The 18,244-nt window shown below is 37.9% G+C and overlaps 1 protein-coding gene across 1 annotated transcript; it reads right to left on the minus strand.

Moving 5' to 3' along the window:
- Positions 1–5,271: 5,271 nt before the first annotated feature.
- LOC145099146 (uncharacterized) lies at positions 5,272–6,420 on the minus strand. Its single transcript, XM_079036734.1, has one exon. The coding sequence runs from the start codon at positions 6,418–6,420 to the stop codon at positions 5,272–5,274; it is 1,149 nt and encodes a 382-aa protein (XP_078892860.1).
- Between the last annotated feature and the right edge of the window lie 11,824 nt (positions 6,421–18,244).

Here is an 18,244-nt window from a genome sequence, read left to right on the forward strand (position 1 = left end):
GGTGGTGTAGCCTGTTGAATTGTTGGCTGACCAAGGCGATGACATTTTGAAGTTCTTTTTCATCATCGATTTCAGCAACTGCTTCATATGACTGTGGTGGGTTGTTGAAACGACCCAAAAATACGACCCAAAAATTTTCTTTTTCAATATAATCAAAACCATAATATGAGTATCATAACATAAAAACATACGCGATGTATCCCAATCATAATAAAATACTGTGCGGAAAACTGTATCATACTACATCAAATCCAAAACAACTAAAATCATCCCCTGGATAAAAGCTAAGTTGTGGTGTGTGCGATGCTGTCACCCCGAGCTCTTCCCTTTGCTTGCGGAAGTACCTGAAACCAAAACTGAAACTGTAAGCACGAAGCTTAGTGAGCTCCCCCAAAATACCACATACCATACAATAACATATAACACATATTGGGCCTTGCCCACTGCATCGGGCCGAAGCCCGGAAACTGCATCGGACCGAAGTCCGGAACTAACTGGGACCTTGTCCCCTGCATCGGACCAAGGTCCGGAACTAACTGCATCGGACCGAAGTCCGGAACTAACTGCATCGGACCGAAGTCCGGAACTAACTGGGACCTTGTCCCCTGCATTGGACCGGAGTCCGGAACTAACTGACTGAACATATCATAGCATATCAACTAGTATGGACACATATACTGCATACTACATCGAGCCGTAGCTCGGAACACATAACACGTAACACATAAAACATAACACATAAATCCTGTCTGAGCCACAAAGGCATCAAACATACTAGCTGCTACATCGGACCGAAGTCCGGAAACCACTGCTAACTGGACGTGCCGGCATTGAGGCCTTAGATCCGTCCCTACTTGAAGGAAACTCACCTCGTAAGCTGGCTGCTGAGTGTGTGGCTCGGGAAGCTAACGGCCGCTGCTCCTGGATCTCCTCGGCTACAAGTCCATAAGCACACTCAATCAAATACTAAACACTGCACTTGGGGTAAAATGACTCTTTTACCCTTGGTCAAAGTCAACTCTCTTTGGGCTGACTCGCCGAGTTGGGCCACCCAACTCGCCGAGTCCTACTCTCACTTCTCAGTTCTACACGCTGCTACTCGTCGAGTGTGGCATCGACTCGACGAGTACCCTCTTGATCCAAGAACTCAGACAATCTTCATCCGACTCGCCGAGCCGTATGAACAAACTCGACGAGTTGTTCATGATCCTAAGAAGATTGCCTTGGACTCACCGAGTTGTATGAACAACTCACTGAGTCCCTCCATCACTGAGTCTACCCTCAACTCGCTGAGTCCACTCTCTTACTCACTGGATTCACTTGACACTGATCAAAATGAAGGACTCGGGAACTCGCGACCCAACTCGCCGAGTCGTTCTTCCCGACTCGCCGAGTTGCCGCCATGCAACTAATTTTTACTCGATTTTGTTTGAATCCAACACATACAATTGATAGATCTGAGTCCAATAAGCTGATTTACCACGTAAAGTTTCCAACTTTACGTGCACAACCTCATGAATAAGGGAAATAAGGCTAAAAGATGCATAAAATGGGTAGATCTATGATTAATATGCAAGGTAACTCCAAAAAGACAGTAGATCTGGGCTCTACAACACCCCATCATTCAGATCTAAAGATTTCTCGACTTATTAAGGCATTCATGCAAACATAAGGCTTGGAACAAGCATCAACTAGCTCTTAGGAGAGCCCTAATGGAAGTTAAAAGCATATAACAAGAGGGGAACTCCGAAAATACCTCAAATAACTCAGATTTGCCCTTGGATCTTTGCACTACAACTCTTCTCCTTGCTTCTTTCTTCTTCTCCTTCTTCACACCTTCACAAAATGGCACCAAAAACACTTATAAGCTCTCAAGGGAGGATTAGGGTTTTCTCACTGTGTTCTCAGGGTGAGGGAGGCGAGAATGGGTCTATAAGGTGGTTTAAATAGTGAACAACCCGGGGATTTAGGGTTTCACCCAGACGGATGGACTCGCCGAGTCCAGGATATGGACTCGCCGAGTCCCCGGCTCACGCGTGCTCGCAGGCGCGACCCTACTCGGCGAGTCAGGCTATGAACTCGCCGAGTCCCCCTTGCAAAACTTACAACAATTACCAATGAATTAACATACCGGGAACGGGTTGTTACAGTTGTTGTCGCTTCTACTCTTGATTGTCCTCACAATCACTGCCTACCAGCGATCGTTCATTTTGACATGAAGCCTTGCAACATTATTGTTGGATGATGATATAGTGGCCCATGTGGGAAACTTCGATTCAACTCAATTTCTTGGAACAAATTCAACCCAAAACATCGCAAAGTGGCAGTAGATGAATAATTAGGTATACACCTCGATGTAAAGTTATTGTATTCACACATGCTCGTATAAAATTGTTGCTAGTAAATTTCCTTTATTAAAGTAATTACTTATAAGTTGAGGAGTATGGCATTTGGAGTGTCATAACAAGTAGTGTGGATATCTACAGTTTTTGAATACTATTGTTGGCGGCGATGAAAGTAAAAGGCCAACAAATGACTTCTTTAACAAAGGCCTTAGCATAGACAAATTTGCATACATGGCCTTGTCAGACCTTGTAACGGATGTCACTGATGATGACTATCTAAAATTTCTTCAAAAGGATGTTATAACTACATAATATGCTATAGTTAATACAAAGAAAATAGAGGAATGTGCGGCCCCAACTGTGAAGATCGGAGTATCATGTTCCGTGGATTCCCCACCACAGCATATGAATCCTAAAAGTTTACATAATCCAATTTATGTTCCGTGGATTCCCCACCACAAAAAATAATCCAATTTTGGTGAATCTTGTATTTTAAATTTTGATGGTAGAAACTATGAAATAATCTAATTTATGGCCCTATAAAATCAGAAAATAACATCAATGGCCTTTTAGACTAAATCCTAAAAGTTAGATGGGCTATAGTTTCATCAACATTTTTTAATTAATTAAGGAAAATCTCCAAAAAATAGTCCTAATATTTTATCTTGATTTAGGAAAAGTCTCAAAATAAATTTCGTTTACGAAAAAGCATGAATAAGTCTCAAACTAAAATGTAGTAATGAGTTGACCATTTTCTCCTTGTAACATACATTCTACCAGTTTTATTGTTGACCTGGATCCCTAGTCATTAAATGAGCTAATCAAATGGACATGTTGGGTTATATAATCCTATGTTTACCATAAAACTTGATACCCTAATGTAGTGTATATTTTTTTGAATATAAACTACATCCAACAAAGATTGCAATAATTACATAAACTATCAACAAAATTGTTATTTTTTAATTTTATAATATATTTCAAATTGTCCATCTTATCTTATGTAACCCAATATATCTATCTCATTAGACACCATCTCATTTCTCGACCTTTTTTCTCGAAAACACACATTTTACCGGTTTCATTGGAGATCTGTATACATAGTTATAAATGAGCCGATGAGATGAGTACCAAAATTCTACGGTAAGCGTAAAATTATATAACTCTTCATATCCATCTTATCAACTCCTTTATTGACTAAACATCCATGTCAGAAATAAAACCAAACATCCATGTCAGAAATAAAACCGATAAAATGTATGTTAAATGGACAAAATGGTCATATCATCACTAAATTTTAGTTTGTTACTTTTTAACAAGTTATGATAAAATAGTAAGACTTTAATAGAACCAGGTAGGTAACAAAACATGTAAACTTGGAAAAATTGGTTAAATCGTCATTTTTACCGGTAATTAATGTTTTTTTGTAAAAAAAAAGTATTTTGAGACTTTTTTTATAAATTAGAATAAAATATTATAACTTTTATGGAGATTTCTCATTAATTAATGTTATAAATGAGTAAGTCTACGCCTCTATTTTAAAATAAAAGGATAGTTAAACCCTAGTTTTTTATTTAAGTTTTACATTTTAACTCATAATTTAATTTTGTAGACTTTTCTTTATATATATATATATATATATATATATATATATATATATAGATAGAGAGAGAGAGAGAGAGAGAGAGTTAGGTTCAAATGTTTTCATTATCTATTGTGTGCCTGTATGATTGATTATGGAACAATCATTTTAGTTATTTTAAGAAATTAATTAATGCTTATTAAATGTTGAAGATGTAATTAATACGTATTATATCTTCAACATGTAATATGCATTAAATACTTTCTTCAAATAACTAAATTGATTGGTCTAGAATCAGTCATACATGCACACAATAGATAGTGAAAACAAAATAACCTAACCCTATATATATATATATATATATATATATATATATATATATATATATATATATATATATATATATATATATATATATATATATTCATTTCTAATAAATGAAGGTTTTTTGTCAATTACCACACTCTCATTCAAATTGTCAAATGTCATTTTATAGTTATTTTGAATTAATTTTTATTTCCACATGTCATTTTTTAAGTTTTTCTATTTTATTAAATTTTACATAATATTTAAATGTAATAATTAGAATAAATATAATAATAAATGGATATCAATTTCATTAATGAACTTACCTTTTAATTTCAAATTTCGAAAATTAAAACATATTAATTTCTTGAATTTATATAAATTATTTGTTTAAATTTAAAAGATAGAAAACATTTCCATTATAAAAATTCATTATTTTTCTTATTTTCCTATAAATTTAAACTTCTCAAATATTTTGACTTTTTTATTTAACTAATTTGTTTTTTAAATTAACTCATGTAATAAATGGGTTCCACAACTACTATAATCTTATATTAATTGTGCTGCAACAATTACATCAGCTTGTTTTTAGCCTCAGTTAAACTATCAAACTGATAAAAATGAGTATGACCACTTTAATGATAAGACAACTAGTATAATCTTATATTAATTGTATTGTAATAATTACATCAACTTGTTTTACACCGGTTGAACTGTCGAATTGATAGAATGACTATGACCACTTTAGTGATAAGACCAATTTTCAAAACAATAGAAAGTGATGAGTAAACCTTGGAACAACTACGATTGTCAACTTTTACCGGCTACCTTAAATAGCACAAGCAAAGTTATAAAAAGAATATCTACCCTTTTAAGAAAAAGATCTTATGCTTACATTTGTACAACACCAAATTCGAAAGTGGTGATAATGTATCCATTATCAATAGTTAATACTGCAGCTAAACAAGAATAAAACATGCCAGAGTACAATTATAAGACGGATTACTTTCTAATTTCATCAGCCATGACTCAACAACTTTAGAACGACACGGGTACCTCCGCCCTTGTAGTTTTTCCACTTGGTCCTGATGAATGAGCAACACAAAGATCACCCAGATCGATGCGGATGTTTAGCTCTTTAAAGACTCTATTTTTCAGATCATAACTAAATACACATTTCTTGCGCTTTGATCTCATGAAAACGATATATCTCTTATTTATCACGCCACAAACCGGATATCGAAAACAAGCACTTACAAAGCCATGATCCTGGACTGTTATCGAAAGCAACTTCTCCCACTTCATACTTTGAAAATCTTTAAGAATCCATAAGTCAGTTTTGTCCCTAGAAACTCCATCAATGAGGCTGAGAAAACCACCCATCTCAAAAATAGAATAGTAGAGCCTCTTACGCTCACCGGGTTCAGGTAGGCTCATTTGGAGAACTTCTTCTTTTATCATATCAACAGAAACCAGGAACCTAGAACAATTAAGATTCCAATGAAAGTACCTTCCTTGAACTTGAATTGAAACTATCTCACCCATATTCCTAGGATCCAAGTAAAAAGGTACTTTGATCTTTTTCCACCTTGAGGAAACACGAGAGACTACAATATCTTTTTCCAATTGTAGAATATGACATTGGAGTGATTGGCCATTAAACAAGTGAACAACCTTATATACTCCCTTGAATCTGTCAAAAAAAAGGGCCATTGCACATACGCTAGTATCTTGATGTGCAAAAAATGTTGGAGGCTTGGGAAGAAATGATTTTTCCCTGGTGATCATATTGAAAATATACAGTGACTTTCTTTTTCTGGCAGGGTCTAATATCAGAAGAAACTCGTTATACCATGACTTTATCCTTCCAAAGAAATGTATGCGAAGGTTTTGCTCTTTCACTTCTAGTCTTTGTCCTTCTTCCCTTACATCCACATAGCGGATCGTAAATCCAAATGACGTCTGGAGGATAAAAAAAGAATTTTCTGCCAAGATCATGTTAATTATATCGAACCATTTTCTACAGACATACTTTGCGTTATAACGAAGGAAAACATAAGGAAGCCTTTTAAGGATATCTTCAACCACGTCATCTGGAAGAAATGCAAACCAATGAACATCATTTTTCTTTCTCTTCATTTGTTCATCTTCACACTCTTTCCTGCACTTGCTCATTGCCACCTCCATCGATTTCTGTTTCAAAATAATATATTACTTTTTTTTGTAAGCAGCAACACGAGGAAGAAATACAGGTATGTACATAGCCACAATGGAACATGCATGAATGATCAATAACATACATCAAGCGAACATGTTTGTGTTTTATTTCGGATCAACAGAATTAAGTAAGTACATATGGTGTTCAGGTAAACACAACAAGTGTAAATCCGATCAATTTTATTCCTGGGTTTTAACTATCCAATCAACTTTCAGAGTGCAATTGTAAAAACTAACACCCTTTTCTGGCTGTAGTAGTAATTTAGAATTATTAGCACGTTTAATTTTCTGCATTTGAATAAGTGAAACTTGGTCATTGTTAGTCCGAGTCTCAAGAGTAGTGGAATTAGTTTCCCGTTTTCACGCTTTGTTTTCCTTTATAACCTCAGGCATTGTAACGTTATTTTGTATCTCTTTCACTTTCAATTCAGTGAATAAAAGCCTTCCATCCCAGAAGCATTGTGCAGTATTTTTCTTTCCTTCTTTGCCCCTGTTACTGTTCTGTTGCTAATCACAGATTGCAGGCTTGTGAATAGCCAACATTTGGCATCAGAGCTAACCTGGTACATGCCCAAATATCAGCCTAGAACAGAAGAAATGGCAGGCAGTGGCAGCAATGGGAGTGGTGACAAAGATGGGCAAATCACCCTACACTATCCGATGTTGACTAGAAGCAATTACAGTGCATGGGCAACTAAGATGAGGGTCTTCATGTTGGCCCAAGGTGTTTGGCATGCTGTAGAACCCAGAACAGCCAACACCCTCGTTGAAACAAAGAAGGATAACATGGCATTGGCTGCCATTTATCAGGGAATACCGGAGGACCTGCTCATGACATTGGCGGAGAAGAAGACTGCCAAGGAAGCTTGGGATGCTCTCAAAGTTATGTTTGTAGGGGCCGATAGAGTGAAGGTGGCCAGAATTCAGACGTTGAAGGCTGAACTTGAAGCGTTAAGCATGAAAGAGACGGAATGCGTTGATGATTTCACTGGGAAAGTGATCAACACTGTGAGTACTCTACGCACCCTGGGAGATAAGATTGAAGAAGCTCAGGTAGTGAAGAAATTACTTAGAGTTGTATCATCCAAATTCGTCCAGATTGCCTCAACACTTGAGCAATTTGGAGATTTGGAATCTATGTCCGTCGAGGAAGTAGTTGGTAGGCTTAAGGCATATGAAGAAAGAATGAAAGGTCGCGGGGATGGTGACGATCGAAAGTTGTTGTTAACCCACAAAGAGTGGACTGAGAAATACAAGAAAAAGGCCGAGGGAGACTCGAAACAACAAAAGTGGAATCGAGGTGGCTCGAATGGGTCGCGTGGGGGTCGCGGTAGAGGCAGAGGAAGAAACGGCGGTGGCCGGGGTGGTCGAGGCAAAGGCGGCTCAAATCAACAGAAGGAAGGTAATTCAAATGCCTCAAGCAGTCGCGACAAGAGTGACATACAATGTTACAATTGTCAGGAGTACGGTCACTACGCAGCAGAGTGTAAGAATCCTCGAAAGGAACGGAATCATGAAATCAACCTGATTCAAGAACAACACGATGATGAGCCAGCCCTGTTACTAATGGAGTTCGGAGAAGAAAAAAGAGTATTTCTGAATGAAGAAAATCTGAGCCCACAACTGCAATCAAATGGTAATACTCGAAGACCCTCTCGTATTTGGTATTTAGATACAGGTGCTAGCAATCACATGACAGGCGATAAGTCAAAATTTAGGAATTTAGATGAATCAATTCGTGGTTATGTGAAGTTTGGTAATGAATCACGAGTCAGAATTGAGGGTAAAGGCTCAATTGTGTTCAAATGTAAGGATGGCAGTCAACGTAAACTTGATGAGGTCTACTACATTCCAGATTTATGTAGTAACATCATCAGTTTAGGGCAATTAGCAGAAGGTGGAGATGAAATCAAAATGAAGGGCTCGTTTCTATGGGTCTATGATTCATTTGAGAAACTGTTAATGAAGGTTCAACGATCAGCAAATAGACTCTATAAGATCGAGCTTGAAGAGTTTGTTGGTGTGTGTCTCTCTGTAGAAGTTGATGACCTGTTATGGCTATGGCACAAACGGTTGGGCCACATCAACTTCAATTCAATGAAGCAAATGGAAGAGAAAAATCTGATCGTTGGGCTCCCAAAAATCAACATTCCCTCCCAACCATGCGAAGGTTGCTTACTGGGAAAACAGACAAGGAACCCGTTTCCACTACATGCGTCATTTAGAGCAAAGAAAAGACTTGAACTCATTCATGGAGATCTATGTGGGCCAGTATCTCCACCCACACCATCAGGAAATAGATACTTTATGCTGATTGTAGATGACTTCAGCAGGGTGATGTGGGTCTATCTCATGAAGACGAAGGACGAGGCCCTAGAGATGTTCAAGGTGTTTAGAAACATGGTGGAAACTGAAACAGGGGAGAAAATCAAAGTTTTCAGAACGGATCGGGGTGGTGAGTTCTTGTCAAACGAATTCACTAGGTATTGCAAAGAAACTGGTTTAACAAGGCACTACACGACTCCGTACTCACCCCAGCAAAACGGGGTGGTAGAAAGAAGAAATCGAACTGTTCTTGAAATGGTGAGATGCAACTTGAAGACATTGAAGATGCCAGACGAGTTATGGGGTGAAGCAGTTTCACACTCTGTTTATGTATTAAACAGAGCACACACCAAGGCGTTAAAGGATTCAACTCCATTCGAAATGTGGACAGGAAGAAAACCAAACATTGATCATCTCAGAGTGTTTGGTTGCTTGGCTCATATGAAGATTGCAAAGAACCATTTAAAAAAGTTGGAAGACAGAAGCATGCGACTTGTCCATCTTGGAGTTGAAAAAGGATCAAAGGCGTACAGATTATTGAATCCGGAAACCGGGAAAATCTATATAAGTCGTGATGTGGTGTTCGAAGAGGATCGTGGATGGAATTGGAACGAAGGAGGAAGAGAAAGAGCACATTCCGGTATCAGCTTCACAGTTGATGGATTTGATCTCACCGAAGAATTTCAAGAGGATGAAGAAAATTGGGATCCGAATTTGGGTGAATTTGAATACGGGTCACCACAAAACGGGTCTAGCAGTGAAGAGACAAGTTCGTCGGGTCACCCAACTTTAAGCCCGATGAATACCCCTATAAACTCACCAGTTATCCCAAATTCCCCAAATTCGACAAACACTTCACCAAATTCATCGATCGGGAGTACAGCCTCATCTTCTACCGGTGGTGGCGCTCCTAAAAGATATAGATTGCTGTCTGATTTATACGAGAACACAGAAGAAGTACACATCCCAGTCGAAGAACTTCTCATGATGCAAAGTAATGAGGAACCCACCTCTTATAACGAAGCTAGCAAGAAATTGGAGTGGCGAGAGGCTATGAACGCTGAGTTAAGCTCGATTGAGAAAAACAATACGTGGAAGTTAGTTGATTTACCGAAAAATCGAAAGGCGATTGGCTTAAAGTGGGTGTTCAAGCTCAAACGGGATCCAGAAGGCAATATAGTCAAACACAAAGCTAGAATTGTCGCGAAAGGATATGTTCAACAACATGGAATCGATTACAACGAAGTATACGCACTAGTGGCAAGAATCGATACAATTCGGTTAATTCTAGCACTTGCCGGCTCAAATGGGTGGAAGGTACACCATCTAGACGTAAAATCAGCATTTTTGAATGGAGAGTTAAAAGAGGAAGTATACGTCTCTCAACCAGAGGGCTATCAGAAGAAGGGTGAACCTCAAAAGGTTTACAAACTCTCCAAAGCCCTTTACGGACTCAAACAAGCCCCGAGGGCATGGAACTCGTGTCTGGATCATCACTTGAAGAAACTAGGTTTTACCAGGTGTGCCCATGAATACTCTGTCTACACAAAGAAGATGAAGGGAGACACTCTGATTATAGGAGTGTATGTACACGATCTGCTAGTAACGGGGAGCAATCATGAAGATATTCAGAGATTCAAAAAGGATATGAGTGACCAATTTGAGATGAGCGATTTGGGGTTTTTGACCTACTATCTGGGAATAGAGGTGAACCAGAAAGGTGAAGGGATCACATTGAAGCAAGAGTCTTATGCCAAGACTCTGTTAGCCAAAACGGGTATGCAAGACTGCAATCCTGCAAAAACACCAATGGAGCACAAGCTGAAATTGCTCAAAGAAGAAGATGGATGTGAGTTGGTAAATCCCACAGAGTACAGAAGTCTTGTTGGTGGCCTAAGGTACTTGACCCATACCCGTCCTGACATTACATTTGTTGTGGGTATTGTAAGTAGATTCATGGAAAAGCCAAATGTCAAACATCTCCAAGCTGTAAAGGGTATACTGAGGTATGTGAAGGGTACTCTGAGCCATGGTCTGAAGTATTCAAGAGGAGATAAAAGGGTCAGCTTAACTGGTTACACAGATAGTGATTTGGCAAAAGATGTTAATGATAGGAAGAGTACAGGTGGCATGGCATACTACATCAATGGAAATTTGATAACTTGGGCATCTCAAAAGCAAAGATGTGTTGCACTCTCTTCCTGTGAAGCAGAGTTTATGGCAGCTACCATGGCAGCTTGCCAAGGGATTTGGCTAAGAAGATTGGTGAGTGAAATCACAGGACAACAAGTACCCCCAGTAGAGATGAAGGTTGATAACAGGTCTTCACTCGAATTGATGAAGAACCCTGTTTTTCATGGGAGAAGCAAACATATAGACATCCGTTTTCATTTCATTCGTGAGTGCATTGAAAATGGTGAGATCACAGTCAAACATGTATGCAGCAGGGCACAGAAAGCTGACATTTTGACAAAAGCATTAGGAAGACTGATGTTTGAAGAGATGAGAAGCTCAATTGGCGTGGAGAAGGTATGAAAATTCTAAATTACAGGGGAGAATGTAGTAGTAATTTAGAATTATTAGCACGTTTAATTTTCTGCATTTGAATAAGTGAAACTTGGTCATTATTAGTCCGAGTCTCAAGAGTAGTGGAATTAGTTTCCTGTTTTCACGCTTTGTTTTCCTTTATAACCTCAGGCATTGTAACGTTATTTTGTATCTCTTTCGCTTTCAATTCAGTGAATAAAAGCCTTCCATCCCAGAAGCATTGTGCAGTATTTTTCTTTCCTTCTTTGCCCCTGTTACTGTTCTGTTGCTAATCACAGATTGCAGGCTTGTGAATAGCCAACACTGGCATCTGGAGGTTTTTAAATCTTAACATTAGTTATATAAGTAATTTGTTTCCATATTGACATTTGCGTCGAATAGAAAGAACGTAAGAGACACAGTTCATATTAAGATGATAGTGCATAAAAAAACCACATTAAACACATTGCAAGAAAAGAAAAGAAACCTGTAGAACGCTAACTTCCATACTTGCAGAGATCGATGATAGTCGAAAGTTAGGGTTTTTTAATTAGGACACAACTTGGAAGGAGTGTGATGTTAGGCGGTGAGTGTTTTTATTTTGGGATCTGCTAAGTCCTAAATTGACGCTCAATTTATATCCTATGCTGTCTCCCCATTTTATGCTCACTTTATATTCTATAGTACTGTCGGCCCATTTATTCATTAAATTTCAAACTTTAAATTAATTTATTTAAACAAAAAAGAAAATTTTTGGGTTATTCCTATAACGTTTTTTTCTTAAATTCTAAGCTAAAATTAAATCATTTTAAACATATAAATTTAGTAGTTAATACATGCAATTACATATTTAAGCTAAGCAAAAAAATAAAATATAAAAAATAAAAAGAAAACAAAACAATCAAAAAAACGCTGAAAAAACCTAGTTTTAAGTTTGGAATTTCAATGTTAGATTTGGAAAATCTAACTTTCGAGATAAAACCATCAATCACTTAATACGTAAAATCTAAAAAATTACATTATTGAGTTCTATATTGTGAGATTTAACAAACAAATATATTTTGAAATCTGATAAAAAAAATTAAATATTTTCCAACAATTTTTTCTTACTTATCCTTCTATCCATATTAAATGGTGAAAAGCATATATTAAAATATTATTAAGAAAAAATAAAAATAACAATTGTTATCATATGATATGGATAGAAGGATGGTAGAAAAAAATTATAGAAGAATATTTAATTTTTCATTAGGTCTTTTTATATTAAAAACTACTGCATAGAACTTTTTGTGAATGTAGACTTTTATCTTTGTTAAATTTGGTGAAATTGATGGTATGTATGAAAGATAAATTTAATGTTATTAACTATTTCCGACATCCTAAAATTCTAAGTTGCAGAATATTATGGACATAGCTAACGATGGTGTCAAACACTTGAAAATTGTTAGTTTAACGTCTCAATGTTCTACATGTGCATCAGGTATTTGTTTTATTTCATTAAAAAGTGGTTACCTCTCTAGGGTAGTTTTAGGTTTTTAAGGTATATACATTAATAACTATTCCAAGCTAATGACTTACAATAAAGGAAAATTAAGTTTTTTAGTCGTTTAATTATAATTTTCATTTACGTTTTTAACAACGAAATAAATGAGATTTTCTTATATTGGCTTCATCATCATCATATCTTATGTTCATCACCATCATTAACGTTAGAAAAAAATAATTTTTTTCCCACATGTGATCTTCGTTACAATGTACTCCTTTTAAAGTTCCTCTTTATGCCCAGATAGAAAGTTTATTTGATACATTATCCAATTTTAAATTGCGTGTAACCTATTTAATTATATATAATATTAAAACTCATATTGGCTTATAAGCAGTGTCGAGTTTTCTGTTGTGACTTTCCCAGTTTAGCTGTCAACTATGAATAGAAGACGGTTTGGAGTCGGGGACATGTCCTCCACCGCCTTTTCCACCATGTCCTCCAGGCATTTGCTAATATGGCTTTGTATCCACTCTAAAATGTCGATTGTGAATGAAATAGGTGCACAATTTATGTTATTTACTTTTCTATCATTTCCGTTTGTTGGTTTTTAGGTTCTATCTACGTCCTTTTGCCATCTCCTTCTCTAGGAAACGACAAATGATTGGCAGGCGTTGATGTTCTTCATATATATTTTTTCCATCTTTTGGATTTCGTCACGTGAAAATGTCGGGTTTTATTCAAGAAATTATGCTCTTAAAACGCTAAATATGGCATCGGAAGCTTTAAAACTTAAATAAACTTAAAACCATTTTAACCCTCCAATGATCTTTTTGTATGTAACACCGCAAATTTTCAAACAAAATTTTCGATTTTAAATTACCAACATCACATATAATAATTCTCCAAATCTCAAGCGTCGATGACATAACATATTTCAAAATACTTTTTGAAAAGTAACTATCAAAATCCATGATCCTCATTCATGACTCTTTTCTCTTGTGTGTACAATCGAGCCGCCGCCTTCCCGCGATCCTAATAAGAACCTGAAACACATAAAACATAACACGGTAAGCACGAAGCTTAGTGAATTCCCCAAAATACCACATACACATATTAGCCACTTGAAGCTATAACCTTTTAGGACCCTCCGGTCTGATGTGTCTCAGTGGGAACCTCCACTCAGATGGCTCGTTGGACCCTCTGGTCCGGTCTGGGTGAGAACCCTCCGTTCTCACTACTCGTTGGACCCTCCGGTCGGGTCTAAGTAAGGACCCTCCGGTCCGGTCTAAATATCACATAATATAGCACACAACACATATCACACATAAATTGCATAACTCAGGCAAGCACATAAGACCTTCTGGTCACACATAACTACCACTCTAGGTAAAGTATAGTGAGAAGACTCACATCGGATTATGAACAATCCCTATAAACGCTGCTGCCAAGCACCGACCTCTAACTCTGTGCCAAACCCATAAGTATCCTAATTAGGAAATAATTCTCAACTCTCGCTCATTAGGTCTAAAGGTAGTCAACTAACCAGCCCATCAATGACCTAAAACCCATTGGTCCCACCAAGGCCCAATAATAAATGGGCTCTCCCGAGGCCCAACTCTCTCACATCTAATGGCAAGCCCAAGTCAAGGGCCCAAAGCACATATATGTAATCCTCTGGTCCAAGACTCTATTGCAACAAGTCTAAACTACAGGCCCAACACTCAAGGCCCAAAAGTCCACAGTGAGGTTACGCGGGGCGTACCTCTCTTGGTACGCTCAGCGTACTCACGAATCCATATTGGTCATCGGGGATACTGGGGCAGTACGTGGGACGTATAAGAATTACGTTCATCGTACTCCCCAGATTCACTCTTTCTACTCATTTGGTCTTAAACAGTTAAGATATTACCTTAATCCCCAGATATGGACTCCCTAATGGCACTTACTACATAAAGTCAGTGATTTTAAGCCTTTGCTTGGCTGGAAAGGTCACAAAAACCCAAAACACTCACTTCCTTATCTCCAAAACCTCCTATCTCATGGATGACTTGATTCCAACGACCAAGATTGGATTTTTATGACATAACACCATTAAATATACCCAAAGGGACATATATTATGCTTTGGTGTTCAACAACACATAAAGCTTCAAGCTTTGGGACCAAAAACTCTAAAATGGACCCAAAACAAAAACTAGCACAACAATTTCAAAACTTGATACCTTTGGAAGATGCACCAACAAGAAAAGAACAATAAGCAAGCTCAAGTTATTCTCTTTCAAAGATCCTTCTTCTTCGAAAGCCAAACACAACAAGTGATCACCCCACTAGATCCACATGAGAAAGCCACTAAGATTCAAAATTTATTCTTTCTGGTGCTAGATCAACATGATTAGGGCTTGGATCCACAAGCTCCAAGCCAAGCAATGCTTCCTCAAGGAACTCCTTCTTCCACAATATGCACCAAAAACTCACCAAATCACTAAAATTCTCAAGAATCACTCAAATGGATGCTTAGGGTCGATTTCTAGGGTTTAGAGGGATGGAGGCTAAAGATATTAGGGTTAGGTTATGAGATAAGGAGCTTAAATAGGGTCCAAAACCCTAAAATAGCGTTCAGGTCTGATTGGCGTACGCCCAACGTTCATATAGTACGCCTACTGTACTCTGAAGAACATTCACGACCACCCCTGGTCAGTACGCCCAACGTACTCCAAAATTACGACCACCGTACTCGGTTACGCCTGCAAACCTATAAACTTCTGAAGGCCATAACTTCTTTGTTATAAATCTGTTTCCGACGATCCTTTTATCCACGAAAAGGTAACGAGAAGCCCTAAACTTCTATCAACTTTATTCATCCTGAAGCCCACTCGACCTCAGATCCAAAATTCAAAAAAAATAGCCCGCACCAGCTCCTTTAACAATACATTTGGGATCTAAAGCACAAACCGAACTCTTTTATCACACAACCTACCTTAACCATAACCTAGAAAGGCCTAAACCTTTCTCCTTCAAAGCCTCAAAACCTTCTCATACTCGGATTAAGGCCTACGGGCCTTAAATCACAAAACAATCTGGAACTGGATGTTACATTGTATTTATAAAAAGATTAAACCAACTAAAGAATAAAAATAATAACAACCTTTGTAGACCTTGAATGCTCAAAGAGAGACTTTTAAGTTCAACAAGATGACAAAAGACCCCCAAATTACAAATCCTCTATATGTATCCACCAAAACAAGTAGTAGCCATCAAATATGCTAGTCTTCTCTTTATTAAGTACTTCGTAAGCCTTTAAGAACCAAACAACAGTTAGCCCTAATAGATATTTATAACATCTTGTTTTGAGGTACTTTCACTTTTGACCTTCATATTGGGTTTTATTAAATTTTTGTCCTTATGATGTAAGATTTATGGTTGAGATGGGCTAATATTGCCATTTTTGGAATGGTGGGGCGGAGACACGTACATTGGGTGTTCATTTGCATACGATGGGCATACGGGGTGAAGTTCCAAACCTAAATATTTTGGGTTTGGACCCTATTTACTATTCATTAACACTTAAACATGGTTCCTTTCATCAGCCTCCATCCTCTCATATTTTTTTTGCAAACCCTAACCTACCTTGTGAGCATTTTTGAGTTTGTGTATGTGTGTGTGTTGTGTGCCTTTGATGAAGAAAGAAGGAAGTAGAGACCATCTTGTAGGAGTAAAGCACCTTAGATCAAAAATCACATCATCATTTGACATCACTTGAAGGTATACAGTTCTTAACTTGATCACTCCATCTTGTAGATCTAGATTATTTTTCCTTATAGAAACTTTTTGTTCCAAAAATGGTGATTCTTGAGCATGGTATGTTCTAGACCCAATAAGTCGTCCTTTCAGACCTTATGAGGGATCTTGAGTCATAAAAATGTGGTCTTGATGGTTACTTTTGGTCGATGCATGCTGTAGAAGGTCTTAAGGTATTAAGATGTTGAGAATTTGTGTATTAAGCTCTTAATGGGCATGCAAAATCGTAAAGTTGAAAATTTTATGAATCTTGAAGGTATTTTGGCATTGGATCTGACTTTTGATATGCAGATGTGGAGTATTAAGCTCTTAATACGAAAAATGGATGAATACGTCACATACGTTGGGCGTACCAAGTGCTACGCTGCACGTACAGGGTCAACGTAACGTAACCCGGTCAATCACTGAGTACGCCCCGCATACAGAAGAGTACGCTTAATGTACTCGACTGAGTCGACTCAGTAGGGTTGGCTTAGTTCGGTTGACCCGACTAGCTGTTGACTTGACTTCTCATTGTTGACCAACTTCAACCAAGGGTGTTTTGAAAAAAATCTTATTAATGGTTAATGACTTAACATTTTGGTTTTGGGTGTTGATCAGTTATTCGTGAGATTGTGAAGTGAGTCTTCCTCACTGTACTTGTGTGTCGAAGGTGCCAAGGCCTACCCGTTAGACTGGATATCCTGTTATATGATAGTATGTTATTATGCTGTAGAGATCTGTTAGATCGGTATCCTGGTATATAGGATGTTAGCATACGGTAGTGATATGTAGATCTTTCTTTTTGTCTATTGACTGGTTATATGTTTATCTACTATGTATATGTTGAAATGTTATGTTTAGTTGGGTTGAGGTGGTCCTGCTTTGTGTTGAAGGCCAATATACATGAGGCAGTCCGGATAGACTGTAGTCCCTACAAGGCGGTCCAGTCAGGGCGAAGGCCTGAAGAGCAGTCTGGATAGGCTGTAGGCCATGCGAGGCGGTCTATTCATGTCAAAGTCTCAGAGAGCGGTCCAGATAGGCTATATGCCCTGCGAGGCGGTCCAGCCAGGATGAAGGCCCATTTATGCATTTTGTTGTTTGTTATATTTATGTAATGGTACTCTGGGGGAAATCACTAATCGTTGGCTTAAAATTTTAGTTTTTATTTCAGGTACTTTAGAGGACCGTGGCAAGGCGAAGGCATGACCGTACACATCCCTGGTTTCTATGTTGATGGATCTTGAGAGACTGTGTGAAATGACCCAAAAATCACGGCTAAAAATATCTCTTAAAACATTACTAAAAATAGATTTATAAACAACGTATCATAAGTCAAACATAACTTTTGAGTATTAAATTTCAAACATAATAGCATTATCAGAGTCAAACATTCCCAGGCTAACTGACTATGGTGTGTGCTCTGCAATCTTCCCGAGCTCCTCTTTTGAAAACCGAGTACCTGAAACCAAAACTGAAAACCGTAAGCACGAAGCTTAGTGAGCTCCCCCAATCTACCACATATCGCACAAAAACATATAAAGCACATATTGGGTCTTGCCCACTGCATCAGACCGAAGTCCGGACTAACGGGGCCTTGCCCCCTACATCGAACCGATGTCCGAAGCTGACACCGGACCGAAGTCCGAAGCTAACTGACTGGGGCCTTGCCCCCTCCATC

The sequence above is a fragment of the Lactuca serriola genome, chromosome 4, assembly GCF_051521515.1.
Source record: "Lactuca serriola cultivar US96UC23 chromosome 4, Lser_US96UC23_V15, whole genome shotgun sequence".
NCBI classification, from domain to species: Eukaryota; Viridiplantae; Streptophyta; class Magnoliopsida; order Asterales; family Asteraceae; genus Lactuca; species Lactuca serriola.

Bases quoted from the DNA above. Each gene is read 5' to 3' on its own strand.
- LOC145099146 (XM_079036734.1), bottom strand. From the start codon at position 6,420: ATGGAGGTGGCAATGAGCAAGTGCAGGAAAGAGTGTGAAGATGAACAA.